At 35.5% G+C, this 15807-nt stretch overlaps 1 protein-coding gene across 2 annotated transcripts in view; it reads left to right on the forward strand.

Annotated features, from left to right (window-relative positions):
• Positions 1–677: 677 nt before the first annotated feature.
• arid5b (AT-rich interaction domain 5B) overlaps positions 678–15807 on the forward strand; it is a 199951-nt gene continuing 184821 nt past the window's right edge. Inside the window, exons 1-2 of one of the 2 annotated variants that reach the window (XM_051673717.1) lie at positions 678–804; positions 1073–1327. In XM_051673717.1, the coding sequence (XP_051529677.1) occupies positions 784–804; positions 1073–1327 (276 nt within the window). In that variant the 5' untranslated portion in view covers positions 678–783. Of the gene's footprint in view, positions 805–1072; positions 1328–15807 lie in introns of those variants that run through there. The other variant, XM_051673718.1, reaches the window with a different exon arrangement.

Consider the following 15807-nt stretch of genomic DNA (forward strand, 5'->3'; position numbering starts at 1 on the left):
TGTATTTACACCACAATGGCCATAATGGCAACGATTCAATAGACGATGTTACAATGTTTCCATTTGACGCGCGTGATGCATTTTTTTCAGCAGCGTTTGCGATCATAAAATGCGCTTCGGGATATATTGTTACATTTCCTTATAATGTTTCGCCATATCCGGACTCGTTCGCACAACCTACCCACATGTTAATATGTTGCAGAATTGGTATGACGGTGATATTAAATGATTATTTTACAGTAAATGCGTTCTTGAAATAAGAGGAAGAATCTCTGCAGGAAATGTTTCTTTTTTTACACACAAAACCTCCTCTCCACAGGTCCTGATCGACACATACATTCATCTGGTCACATATTATCATAAAATAGCCGCACGTTTTATATAAATAAAATAACGTAATCCATATTTACTGCATGCATTACGAGTATTTTCTCTGAATATCAATTTTAGTTGAAATATACACTGCGAGTTTTTAAAAAGCATTCGAAGGGCTTACAGATCAGTAAAACGCGAACCTCAATTCCGATTTACGAATTTAAAACGAACAGGCTGCGCTAAAAATGTACCGAAATGATCGTAATTGAAATAATATACGTTGTAAAAATATTAGACATCAATTACCGACATTTTAGGTGAGGTAATTTCGCAGCGTGTCGATTTCATATTGAAGCTCGTCGCGTTGGGACGCGCGCTGATATTTGTCCCTTCCAGGACCTTCGGTGATCCATTCAAGCCAACAAGTTTGGAGAGAATGTTTGAGTTTAATCAATTCAGAGCGACGAGATGGAGCCCAACTCACTCCTGGTAACATCATCTACTCTTATATCTCATTTCGCTTTCTTTTCAGCCTCAAATTCGTTTATTATGCGCAAACGTGTAGAATCACTGGAGAAAACTTGACAACAAAAGTTCACATTTTATTATTCATATTCATAAATAATATGATGGATTATGCGATCAGCTGTAATGCATTGCTGTTATATGCATGTATGCATGTGTTTGTGCATTTTGTAAGAGTACAGTGTGCTGCATTTGAATATGACATTAATGCACTATATTTGTGTTTCCGCAGTGGGTAGGCTCACCTTGTGGTTTACACGGACCTTACGTTTTCTACAAAGCGTTTAGATTTAACCGCGAAGGCAAAACGAGAATTTTGTCCCTGGGTGATTTTTTCTTGGTCAGATGTAAACCAGAGGATCCGATCTGCATAGCAGAAGTGCAGCTCTTGTGGGAGGAAAGGACAACCAAGCAACTTTTATCCAGCTCCAAACTTTATTTTCTCCCAGAACACACTCCCCAGGGCAGAAATGTCACGCACGGAGAGGTAATTGGACATTTATTTGCGTTTTGCTGCTTTTTATGAAGGGCTCCGTCCCTTCGCGATGTGTTAAGGAAAGTATGGATGAAATATGAGCTGTACTGTATGTGGCTTTGCATTGCCTCCCATTCCGCTTTCTGTTCATAAGACATCTGATCATTTTTTTTTAATGTTTTTTTTTGTTTTTTTAAAGAGCTAATGCATGCAGACAAGATTGCATTGCGATTAATAATAGACACGCAGTCTTCTTAATTTCGCATGGGCTCATTTGTATATCAGCGTTTAGCGCATGCATTCAAAACAGCGTCTGATGGTAGAATGATGCCATTGTGTGAAGTTGTCACATCAGTGTTTGCTTGTTTCATCTGATATACAGTTGTGCGGAAACTGAGAACGGCAAATGCGATTTAAGCGCCTCATTGTGGCGGTGCATTCTGCTGATTGTTGAAACACTGATACATAGATCAAGTAAATAATCGAAACGTGCACGGATGAATTTGCCATGTAAAACGTGATGTCGATCAACGTGAATGGCTCATGCTTTGGGATATTTTAGGTGGACATTTTTAATGTGCGATGTGTGAACTAATATTATACGCAGACGTTTCCCCCGTGCGCGCGGGGAATCAATAGGAAGTGATTAATAATGGCACGCTGATCAAGCGAGCAGCTGGGATGCCTTAAAGGGAACGAGTGACATTTATGAAGGTTATTATGTCAAAGTGCTGCAGTCCCATTCCACATTACATATAAGCTGAGATCTGTTTCCCTGAAAGAAAAATGTGTTCTTTCTGGGGATTTAACCCCTGGTGTACTTGTTCCTTTACATCTCTGTTTGTGTACTGTACTGTAGGCTGCTAAAGTTCTAGAGGCACAAAATGTTTAATTATTATGTGGAGCTGCTTTTAATTATATTGTTAATGCTATAGTAATTAATTATAATAACTTGACTGATAATTTATTTCACAGATAGTATTTTCTGATATTCACACTTTTGTAATTAATACCTGGTATACCGATAAATATAGGTAATGTAAACATGGTTTATACAGGTAAAATAACATTAATGGTTTAAGGATTTTTTTTGTACCTAACACCCCCTCCCCCCCATATATATATATATATATATATATATATATATGAAAAAAATAATTACATTTATAACAAATAAATAGGCAACCATAATATAAATGGCATAAATAGCAACAACAACTATTATTATTATTATTATTAATAATAATATTAGTGTTGTTATTATATAATAATACAAATCTCTAATAATAGCAAAGGTTTTTTAACAAATAATTATTTTACATAGAGCTGATTGTAATAACATATGGTTATTATTTTAGATATCTGGAGATAGGCAGATGATTTATTTGAATGATAATATTTACAGATATTCATACTTTTGTAATTAATTTAGGCAAAATGAACTTTTCTGACTTACAGCCCCCCCCCATTATTATTATTATTAATGATAATAATAGTAATAATAATATTGTTGTTGTTGATAATGCTAATAATAATAATAATATTGTTGTTGCTGATGATGCTAATAATAATAATAATAATAATAATAATAATAATAATATTGTTGTTGTTGTTGTTGTTGTTGTTGTTGTTGTTGTTGTTGTTGTTGTTGTTGTTGTTGTTGTTGTTGATGATGATAATAACAATAACATTCTCTAATAAAACCTTATCTGTAGCTTTAAAAATGTAATGTAAAGGGTTTCCTTCCATTGTGCTCTTTGCAATTGCTATTTTAACAAAGCAGGGTTTTATGTGAAACTGATTGTAATTACATATTGTTATTACTATAGTAATCAATTGTAATAACTTGAGATAAACAGATAATTTATTTGACTGATAGTAGATAATATATATTGCCAATGGAAACATGGTTTTCACAGGTAAAATAACTTATAATTTGATGTATTGTTTGTATAAATGACTTAATTTTTAACGTAACAATCATCACCACTCCCATTATTATTATTATTATTATTATTATTATTATTATTATTATTATGAACAACAATAATAGTCATCTCTAATAATAACATGTAATATAGTGTAGATTTTGTAATATAATGTTCTAGTCCTTGCACCATAACTGTGTTGCAATTGCTATTTTAACAAAGCATTGCAGCTGCGCTCTTACATTATTAATGTAACAAGGTCTGTACCTGTTTTATCTTGCACTTCTCATGTAATCACCGATCCTGAATGCAAAAAAAAGACAGTCTGCTGTGTGTTGAAGCTCTACTGTCCTGTCCTCCCCCCATGGAGTGGAGGATCAAATAGCCTTTTCAAAATAATCAACAGGTTCTGTGTGAAGCCCTGTCCAAATGTCAAGGTTACTTTGCTAAATTATTATCAGTATTAGGGGAAACACAAACTGTTGTCTACATCAACCTTGAAAACATAGTGTTTACACATTGTAACAAAGTGTTATTGAGGAAAAACATTAGTCTTAATGCCCTGTTTGTTCAGTTGAGCAGCACTCTGTAGTCTCTCCAACTTGTCAGCAGGCTCCCTCCCTTCCCCCACTTGGCTGCATTGCCAATTATTTGCTTTTCAAATTTATTAAGCATTCATGACTGCTGATCTTAAAACGGCTTGGGAAATAGAATTACTAGCCAAAGACAGTGCTTGATTCTTAGGTAGACTACAGTTTTGAGAATATGGTGCAATATAAGGCTTTTAACTGGTGGGTCATCCTAAAAGGAGGGAAAAGCAATGCTGCATGTGAATTAAAAAATGCAACTAACCTTATTGATGGTGCGTAGTTAGGACACAGAAATTGATATAGACTTATTAACTATTAAAAGGGAGAAAACATTTCCCATATCTTTTGCTGTTAACGTCAAAACTCTATACAGTATTTTGAGAGAAATTAATCTGTCATTTGACAGAAGCCAGCCAAATTAGACAGATGCCAGCATGGGCCGGTTGCATGACATGTCCTCATCTTTAAAAACAGTGAATAAACTACGATTTCACTTGCAGCAAGGATAAATGTGCTTTGTGTTGATTACCATTTGTTATATTTTGCTGATTTTTGGCTGCTAAGAACATGAAGACATCCAAAAATCAAGGGACATTTACAAAACCAAAATGTTCGATTTACACATTTAGTGTTAATAATTTAGCATATTTTTGGGCCTTTGCAGTTCACGGTAATACATTACAATGTTTGATTGTGAGGACGTTTTTGGTTACTTCTGTATAATAAACAATTTCGCTACTGTGTTTGGACACCACTTGATGTCCAATGTCAAATCTGGGTCCTGAAGCAAAACTAGTTGAGAACCACTGCAGTACTGTAGATTCTGTCAGTGTACTGTAATTTTTAGGACCACAAAGTATTTTTAGGGGTAATAGCATACACCTACTAACATAATAGCTATATTGAGTATAGAGTGTACTCATTTTACACATGTGAAGAATGTATGGCACACTTTTGCATGTTTGCTGAGTAGTTGCTAAATGAGACATGCAGAATTTAAAGAACAATGTGATTAAGTGTTGGCCCAAACACCTGCAGTAATGTGAGCTGCACAACACCACAGCCTCAGATGCACTCAGTAGATTGTCCAATTAAATTACATTTGCATTTGCAGGGAATAACCTGAGCGACCACTGAAAAAGTTAATCGACGATCAAAGAAGCCGGCATGCATTTGCAGAGGCTGCGCTTATGTTGTGGTAAAGGAAAGGCTGTCATTATTTACTCACATTCATGTTGTTATAAAGCCTTACACTGTTATATTGTCCACAGAACACAAAGGAGAATGTGTGAAGAATCGTCTCATAGCTCTTTTAATTCATAGCAACCATGTCTGGCAAGTAAGGCAAGTAAGCACCATAAAAGGAATCCATACGACTTGCTTCCTGTGAGTCCTGTGAAATCAAGCAATCGTTTTGCCTGAGGAACAGACAAAAATGTAATCTTCCTCTCCGTCTGAGATTACAAATAAATTTTGCACTTGTATTTAATGTAATTATGTAAATGCACCAGGTTTGACATCATTGACGGCAGGCGACATTGGTTCTTGGGACTAATGAGTCCGATCACAATGCAAAGCAATTAAAACGTGACCACAAATGAGAGTTGAGAGCTACAGCAGAGGGAGAGATTATTACTGAATGAAGTTTTTCGATCTGTTCTGCACACAAAGCTATCATATTGCTTCAGAAGACTTGGAATATACAGTCACACATACTGTATGTTGTATGGAACACTTTTATTGTTATTTTACTAAGGCTGTCAATCGGTTAACAGTTCTATATGACGTGCCGATTAATTAATCGAATTAAGTGCTATTAATTACATACTGTATATCAATATTATCTGAGAAAGGTCCCCAAATAAAGATAGTTCAATATAAATAATACATAATAATTTCAATACTTAGAAATATAAAATATAAATATAATCATTCAGATATTCAGATTGAAATATATTTGCTTTTATAACAATATAAACACTTTTGAAGCATCTCATTTGCTGGATTTCCATCCAAAATGTTTAGCATTTTGACTTAAGAAAATACGAATTGTTACACGCTTCCATCCACTACGTAATGTGCATTATCATGAGGGAGCTGCCTCGTCATGATGGAGCAGCTGAATGACCTTTCCCTGCTTTGGGGACAGTTTTATTTGCAAGTTTGGAGCAAGTATTTCATTTTATTAAATGCATCCATGAAGCATCGCAGAATAAGTGTAATATCTGATATAATGTGGGCTGAAATAGTTGCGATGCCCACACACCACCAGTCTCCGCATACCTGGGAGCGCCCGCTCTCAAAACCGTTCTGGCAGATTGTGAGGACCCACTTTATCGACCAGCTGTGGGTTAAACACTTCTGAATGTCAAGCGCTATGTTCAAAGAATTGTGTGCCAAGGTCGGACCTTTCGGTGGGCTAGTCACATGAAGCTATCGCACACTCATAACACATGCACAAATGGTCAGAACACGTCATCGTTTTGCGAATAAACCATTTCCATCACCTTAATGCATATTTTAACTAATGCAAAACTCTAGAAAATCCACCTCCTCCTAGCGCATTAAATTTTGAGCAAATTTGGAAAGTTTATTTGCATATCAAGCGTTTCCATTGAGGATTTCTTATGCGCAATTTCAAAATTAGCATAAAAATAGTTGGATGGAAACCCAGTGACTAGTTGAAATTTGGCTGTGCTGCATGTGAGGTTTGTTGAGGCACGCTGGCTGACCTCTGCTGAAGCAGCACGTAAAAACACAAATATACATATACTTCAAGATTTTATTGCTCTGATGGAAGGAAAATATGTACTTTTATTACGGAATTTGCGTACAGGTCATGTGGCATGTTTACCACGTTATTTATTAATAAACACTTTAAATCAACAGCCATACTTACAGTTTCACAGTATCACTATGAACTGTTGTTGTATGGAAAAGAGTTGCGTGAATATTCTCCTTTTGTGTTCCATAGAAAAATAAACAGCATATGGGTTTGGAACAGTGTGAGAGTAAATAAATAATAACAGAATATTTATTTTTGGGTGAATTATTCCTTTAAGACATATTTCCTTCTTGCAGGAACAGAATCTACGTGACATGTTCCCTTCTGAAACCGTGCTGTTCCTTCTTGATCAACATTGTGTTTGAGGCTATTTGTAAGAATAGCAAAGATAATAGACTTTTACATAACATGACAGGCAATGTACTAATGTTTAGCGAGTTTGTGTATGCAAGCAGGAAAGTATGCGAGTATGATTGTGTGATAAAAGAGGGCCACTCTGCAAATGCCCTTTTGTTTCTACACCCAGGTGATGTAATTTCCCTTCTGGGTGGGGTTAGTCATTCATTAGAAGGATAACGGTGACTAAAAAAGCAAAAGGCCTGCTAGGGGTGAGTGATATGACCAAAAGCATATATCAAAATATGAGTAATTTTATATCATGATAACGATTTATATCACAATATAGTAAAAGTTTTCTGGAAAATCAATAAAATTTGGTTTATATATATATATATATATATATAAAATAACCATATTGCAATGCCTATTTTTGGAACTTCAGTCAGTGAATTAAATACTTTATACTTTAAAACTACTTCCTGTTTATTTGGAACAAGACAAATAATGTCAAAGTAAGTAAATAAATAAATAAATAAATGAAAATCAACCTTACCAAAATGTTAAATATAACAGTATGCCATGTTTCAGTTTAAAATGTTGTTGACCAATATTGTTATTATTATTATTATTATAAACTTTACTCAAGAAACTTAAGATCTTCTCAAAGCAATGCAACAAAGAAAATAAAACATAAGTAAAAAAAAAATAAAAAAAAAATGACGAAAATAAACACTTTTGGAGAAAATAAATATCAAATAAATATCACTTCTTGCATAATAAATAAATAAATAAACAAATGAACAAATTAATGCTCATCTTTTGGCTTTCATAATATGCTTTTGCGTGCATAATTTTGAGGTGGTGAAACTGATGTCGCACCTGTTTTCATAACAAGCTCCTCTTCATTTTCTTGACCTGTTTGGGAGTCGTTCCTTTCTGTGGAGATTTCGTTCTCTATTTGGGGTTTTCCTGGGTCAAAAATGATTGAGTAGTGATCTCGCTCTGAGCTCTTCTCTCTCTGGAGCACAAATATCAAAAAGCCAGTTTGATACATGCGCACTTCGGCGCTCCAGAGATAGCACGCACCACAGTCACGTGAAACATTTGCGTGTCAGATGAGAAGAATATTAAGCACTTTTAAAGCACCAAACGCGTGATGAAGGTCATTAAATTTGCTTGGGCAGGCGCAGAAAAATGTTCAATCCCGGAAAAACCCTGTCCATGTTTCGTCAATTCTCTTAGTCTCACGTGAAGCCCTACCCACTGATAGATAAGCCCACGCTGCGCACCCAACATAATCACACCGGAAGTTGGCATGCTGTTTCCGAAAGTTTTGGTACCCTAGGATCGGCAACAGTATGCCGACTCACTGACATGCCTTAGGCCTGCGATGATGTCATTCTGGCAACCGGCCGAAACAATTTAACACTAAGAGTTTGTGCCTAGAGAGGGCAACATAATACTCCAGTGAAGATGTGCTGTTTTGACTTTTTGAAGCAACTGCTTCTGCGTTTTTCAGCCAGCAAATTCTTTGATGTACAGTTGTACTTTATTACAGTATATAAAACTCAGCTTCTTTTTTTTTACTGTATTACTTTTTACACAGTAAAAGAAAAACTGCAAAATGTACAGTATAATATAATAATCAGGGACTAAAAATGGTTCTAGGAACAAAAATCGAAAATGAACAAATGTTTAGCAGAATGTAACCGAAAACCGGAACAAAGTGATTTTTTTATTGTTCCGGAATGAAAACGTTATTTTAAAATGCTGGTAACGGTTATAACCGGTTATAACATGCATATTCTTTACGTCTTGTGGCTATACTTTTGAAAAAGTGAATATTTTAACGTCCAAAAATTGTCCCCATTCACTCCCATTGTAAGTGCCTCACTGTAACCCAGATTTGTGCTTTTATTTAAAGAAAAGGAGGGGCAAGTCAAAATTATGTTTTGTGGTAATCAACAAATGTTGTCGTTTGAGCTTAACTTGTATTGAGTGTCTTGAACCCAGGGAGGGTTCATAACTTACTTAATTTTGCATCTCAAGTAAATGTATTTTGTTTTAAGGATGTTTACATATTTACAGGTCAGACAAAAATTACTGATTAAGAATTATTATTATTATTTATTATTATAAACTTTCTATTAGCCTTAAACTGTTTTCCAGAAAGACAGAGCCAAACGCTTCATTTGTGATTGTATTTCAGAGAAAATATGTGTCATTTCAAATGGAGGAATTGTTTTGGCAAGAACTCAGGACTGCTCTCTTTAATTGGACCCAGTTGTTCTTGAGTCCCTTTGCTCGCAATATCATTGTTTTAGTTGTGTGTGTGTGTGTGTGGGGGGGGGGGGGGTTGTTAAGCTGTGTCGACACTGGTATTACTCTTGAATAGCATTTATGTGACATAAGAGCTGAACTAAATGTGGTTGGTGCTTTATAAATAGATTCCATATCAGATTCCAACAAGCACTGTGCACTTTGTTTAACAGCACAGTTTGCATATCCATATGTAACCTCCAGCACTGAGCATTTACAAACCCTTGTCTATGGAAAGTTAATGGCTATTTGTGCAGATATGCTTGCAAATGTACCATTTTCAAGCTGCAGTCATTTCAAAGGATCCAGAAAAATGTGCTAATGTCTTATTAGTTGCTTCTTTCAGCTTTTATTTGAATTACAAACCTGAAGATTGAGAGGTGGGACTGTTGCACGGGAAGCGTGTGGCAGCGCTCCAGACACATCTCTGCTGCCTGGCATTAGTCCATGTTTGTGTTTGAATGCCTGAGACATATTTATAGTTCAAATGAAATCAGCACTCCTCTTGTAGGTAACATTCCGTAACATGTTATTTACTTTTTTTGTGGCAGGGATGTGCATAACTACATATTTTTATGACTGACTAGTTGGTCTTAAAGGGACAGTGCACCTATAAATGAACATTCTGTCATCATTTACTCACTCTGTAGGGCTGTCACGATTATGAAATTTGGCTGACGATTGACGATGACAAACAAATAATTGCGGTTATGATGATTAATTGTCTGTTTTAGGGTTTTCACTGTTAATTGTCATACAAATTGTCATATTTCTTAAGGTGCATGTGCGCTTCATACACCTTAAGAAGTTATTTTAACCTATTTAACTTCAAATATATGAATCAAATAATAAAATAGGGTTATATGATTTCCTTTTAAGGCTTTAAAAACTTGTGAATAACATGAAAAAAAAATATTTTAATTATCAAAATATTTCTAAATAGTTAAAATATGTCTCTCATTTTGGTCAGCTTTAGTTTTGGTAAATTTTACATTTACACTGTTCTATTTGAAACTCATATTTTATATTATCTTTTTTATAAAAAATACAGTTGATATTTATTATATTTATATTATTTAATTTGATATTATATTATGTAATAGTAAAATATTTCTGTCCTATTTTCTTCACTTTCGTCATGCGCTCTTCCGGACAAGAACTGCTATGGTTGACGTCTGCGATTTGCCTCAGTGATGCTCGGAGTTCAACTGAATGACACACAAACGTTTATGGCATTTATATATTCCCTTAGAATTCCCTTATTTTGGCGTTAAAATGTGATTGGAATTTGAAGTGCACAATAATCGCGATTATCTCAAATAACAGAGGTTAGATTAAATAACCGTGATCAGGCGATTATTTAAAAATCGCGACAGGCCTACTCTCATGTCATTCCAAACCCTTAGGTGGAACATAACACGAGATATTTAGCAGAATGTTTAAGCTGCTTTTTACCATACAGTAAAAACATTATTTATTTATTTATTTATTTATTATCATGAGAATTCCCACCACAGTGTCATTTCCTTCCACATCTCAAATTCTGTTGTGTTTAATAGAATTCTGTGGTGGAAATGATGCATGATGGGAATTATTATTATAAATTTTTTTTTATTTTTTATTTTTTATAAAATGGCCTTTTTTTTGTCCTAAAATACACACAATTAAACTGTGTGTCACACTGGTAACATAATTTGTCAAAATTATATCTGTGATAAAGTGATATTTACCTTGATATTTCTTTGTTTTCTTCAAACATCACTAATCTCATGCATGCTCTTCACTGGCACTTTGTCACCTTGGTTAAAGTACACAAACATTTGAAAAATTTGAATGGGACACAATTGTTTGGTGTGGTAGAAATAACACTGAAGTTGTGGGACAGTCATAATTTTTGAAAAATTGAAGTCATTTTCACACAATAAATATCAAAATTGGTTATGTTTATTTAACTTTTTGTTTAGATTATTATAGTTTTAAACATACTAGTTTTTATTTATTTATTTATTTTTTTAATAATGGATTTTTCACAGTTTCATATTGAAAGTCTGGGACAAAAGTAAAACAGTAAAATGTATACCTCAAATGCATTTCAAAAGGACCAAAAATAAATGATGAAAGCCTGGTAAAATTTCCCAATTTAGTTTTAATGAGACAAACAAATATCTGTTAGTTTTAATAAAAATCAACCCCTGGGACACAAAATTGTCCAAAGATGAAGAAACACCCAAATACTGTATATAGGCTAAATATCTATAACCTCTTATTGCAAAAAACATAATTTACAAAAAAACTAAAATGGCAAAATTAATTACATAAGTAGATCTGAAGTCCAACACATCATTGTCTCATAGTTTAGTGTGTTGACTGTAGTGGCGTTGTAAGAGAGAAAGCAGAGATGCAAATTCTCAGAGAGTTTACTGTGCTGACAGTAAAACAGCACCTTAAAGCACAACACGCTGTTAGCACGCTAAATTCATCCCCTTTAAAGCTGAAGTGTGTAACTTCTTCGCCACTATCATCACCATTCTGAATTTAAAAAAATGATGACAAACAGGTTTCCTTGAATACTCTTCTCATCTCCTGTTGGTTGCACAAACAGACAGTCCCCAAACTTGTGCCATTGGTTCAGCCATTGTTGCTGACAGGATGCTCAACCAAACAAAGGAATGATTTAATAGCGCCACAGTGTCACATCATTTAAAAAATACAAAAATAGGCCTATTAAATATATCAAATCCAAAACGAAAAGTAGAAACAATCCAATAAAACAAGCCGACATCACTAATCGACTAGTCGGTTGCAACATGATCACATGGGGCATCGACATGTTGCTTCCGAATGTTCATGGACCCTGAAATCAACCAAAGGAGATCACCTTTCCCTTTAGCACTACTGATAGAGCATTGTATGAGCAACCTCCTAGACACGGGTTACGTTCTTGTGAACAATGGTGAAGGTTGTATTTTCGCTCTAAAATTTAGGGTTGGGGTTTGGGTAAGGATGTATAGTCAATAAAATATGCTTTCCTATTGGCTGTATTAAATCATTTACAACTAAAAATACAACTAACTTTTGAAGCCACTCTGTGGACATTTCACTCTGAAACTGGAACGCATGAGAAGGATATAGCTACAGGCTGAGCTCCAAAATGGGGCGGGAGCTCTAAACCGCCAGCAAAGATATACAGAGCCCTTAAAATGATAGTTCACCCAAAAATGAACATTCTGTCATCATTTACTCACCCTCAAGTTGTTCCAAACCTGTACAAATGTATTTGTTCTGCTGAACACAAAGGAAGATATTTTGAAGAATGTTTGTAACCAAACAGTTGTGGGGCACCATTGACTTCCATAGTACAAAGAAATTTGTACAGGTTTGGAACAACTTGAGGGTGAGTAAATTATGACAGAATTTTCATTTTTGGGTGAACTATCCCTTTAACATAACCCTTTCCCTAACCCATAACCATGTGTGAAAGTTTCACCACCGTTTGGAGATGTCCAGGCTGCAGCTGTACCTAATTGGAGTGCACATATGCTCATACATTCAACAAAACTTCCTACTTTGGCCACTGGGGGCAGTGCTTTGAATTTCGGTAAGCTCAGACCGATTTCAGCAGCAGAACTTTCGACCTACTGTCACCGAATTCACAGTGTGATCAGTCTGTCAGTTGATGGAAAAATAGTCATCCATCCTGAACCTTCCATAGCTCATTTACATGTTCCATTTGTCTGATTAATCACAACACAATGACTCGACTGTTAAAACATGATTATGTAAAGCCTTTTAACCTTCAAAGTGCAGTTGACATGAAATATTTCTTGTTTTCTTTTAACCTTCATCCATGCGTTACGAACAAACATTTGCATTGTCTCTCAAGGCTCTCGGGTTTCTTGACAAATGAGTTTCATTTTGTAATGCAGTGTCATCATATTTCAGAGCAGCTTATACTGAAGCGCCGCTGCACTTCCACATCCAATCAGTGCGCTGCTCGATACATTCACACAAATGGCTATTGTTGGCTTTGTGTTGTCGAAGGAACTGAATTAGATTCAGGAGAGATTTCAGTTGCACATCTGTAAGTTATTTCTGAATCAGTTCATGCCTGTTTGACAGCGACTGTGCTAATTGCAACAGGATGGAGCTGCGGCTCTCGTCTACAGTGTGAATGTGCAAAACAGACGTTTAATGCAACACTGTAGTTTTGAGAGAAGAAAATAAACAGTGACAGTTTGTGTCTAAACGTCAGTACTTTGTAACTATAGCTCAACAATGTTTCTAGTTCAATGTTAAGTTGTTCTGAAAGAACTTCTGTCTCTGTGGATAACGATTTGTCGAAAGTTTCAAAATCACCAGAAATGCAAAAATAACACTATGTAACACAATTTTTGTTCCTGGGTAGTAAGTGTTATTTCCTAATTGCTTATGCCTCAAAAGTATAGAAAATGGCTGTTATTCCCCACAAACTTTGCTTTTGTGACCAGGACAGTGATATTTTGAAATTGACCTATTTCCAATGAGAAAACGGGCGAATTTGTGTCTTTTCGTTCACATAAAGTCAGAAAAAAACAACATATGAATCCAAAATCTTTCTTTATCTGTGGTCCAATGAAGACACCGGCTTTGAACTTTGCCTCAGACAGCTTAGGGAAGAAGTCTTGAAGGTACTTGAAGGCTGCCGACTCCTTATCTACAGCTCTGACAAATTGTTTCATAAGGCCCAATTTGATGTGCAGTGGTGGCATCAGCACCTTCCGGGAGTCCATCAGTGGCTCCCACTTGACGTTCTTCCTCCCCACAGAGAACTCGGTCCGCTGTGGCCAGTCCCGCCTGTGGTAGTGCGCCTTGGTGTCCCTGCTGTCCCAAAGGCAAAGATAGCAGGGAAACTTGGTAAAACCGCCTTGGAGACCCATCAGGACTGCCACCATTTTGAAGTCTCCTATGACCTCCCAGCTGTACTTATCATACTTCCAAGGCATCCAGCAAGGTCTTGATGCTGTTGTAATCCTCTTTGAGGTGCACCGAGTGAGCCAGGGGAAGAGACGGGTACTTGTTACCATTATGGACCAGCACAGCTTTGAATATTACTTTAGTATAAATACATGTTAATTTGGATTCATATGTTGATTTTATGTGAACGAAAAGACACAAATTCGCCCGTTTTCTCATTGGAAATAGGTCAATTTCAAAATATCACTGTCCTGGTCACAAAAGCAAAGTTTGTGGGGAATAATAGCCATTTTCTATACTTTTGAGGCATAAGCAATTAGAAAATAACACTTACTACCCAGGAAAAAAATAAAAAAAAATAAATAAATGTGTTACACAGTTTAATCACTGTTTTTATACAGCTATCCTGAACACTACCCCAGCCTACCATTGGTCGACCACACTAATATCCCCACCCCAAACTCACGCCATTGGTTGAACCAATGTTATTATGTCGGTCTGGATGGGAGTAGAATTGCAATATTAGTAAATTTAATCAGGCTTGTGCACGTTAACAGAGTTAGCTATGTGCAATTAAGGATTAGTTGTCCTCTTTTTAGCTGTTGTTTACAAACAAAGTAATTAGGGACACCTAATATTATAAGTGGTATTAAGATAACCTTTGGGTGTTTTCATAAATGGAAAGCAAGATTAAGGCAAGATTGGATTGTGTTCTTTGAGTGCCTTGTTTGCTTCCATATTTTGATACATGAATTTTAACCCACTAGTGAGTGTCATTTTTCTTTTGTCTATTAAACTATAAAAATATAATTAGTTTGAGCTAGGGCTGAGTGATAGTTACAATACATTTGCGATGGTTTTGCTGGCGACATATAATTAAGCAAGAGTGTGAATATCATAATGATTTTAATGCACTTTTTTGGGCCATTGAGTTTCCCAAAATTTGTGAAGAATCCCTGTCACGTGATTTACGAGTATGAGAGTGTGAAGACAGAGATGTTTTAATAGTGTCACTGAAAACACAGTGAAACTGTCACAAAAGTTCCTGTGTGTCATTTATTACATGCCTTGATTTTTTTTAGTTAGATTTTCACTCTTTATTTCTTGCATTAACCTCATGCGACACTGCGTCCACATGCGTAGACGTTGTATTATGGCTTCACTATGCGCAACACATCATTTAAATTTATTTAAACTGGCTGAATACTGTTCACAGCACTCTAGACTGTCATTTAAGGGGTAAACTTCTGGTGCACCGAGTCATGTGACACAAAAGCATGGCTTTGATTTCCGTGAATTGCTTCTACGGGCGCAGAGCCAACAAAAGTGCCTCTGGTAAGAAATCTCTGGTGTAAAGACTAGCGTCTCTAATTTCATTTGATAAATTTTTCGAGTGTCAGTGCGCTGATATACATGATGTCCACATATGTGGATTTTGGGACATTATTTCCTCAAAGTTTGAAAAAAACAAACATATTTTGAATAACTTTCAACATTAACACATCTGTGGGTCATTTCACTTCTTTTTAATATAAATTGTGTTATTTTTTTTAACTTTATCACTGTACAAAACGGTTC

Source organism: Myxocyprinus asiaticus, chromosome 36 (genome assembly GCF_019703515.2).
Source record: "Myxocyprinus asiaticus isolate MX2 ecotype Aquarium Trade chromosome 36, UBuf_Myxa_2, whole genome shotgun sequence".
NCBI classification, from domain to species: Eukaryota; Metazoa; Chordata; class Actinopteri; order Cypriniformes; family Catostomidae; genus Myxocyprinus; species Myxocyprinus asiaticus.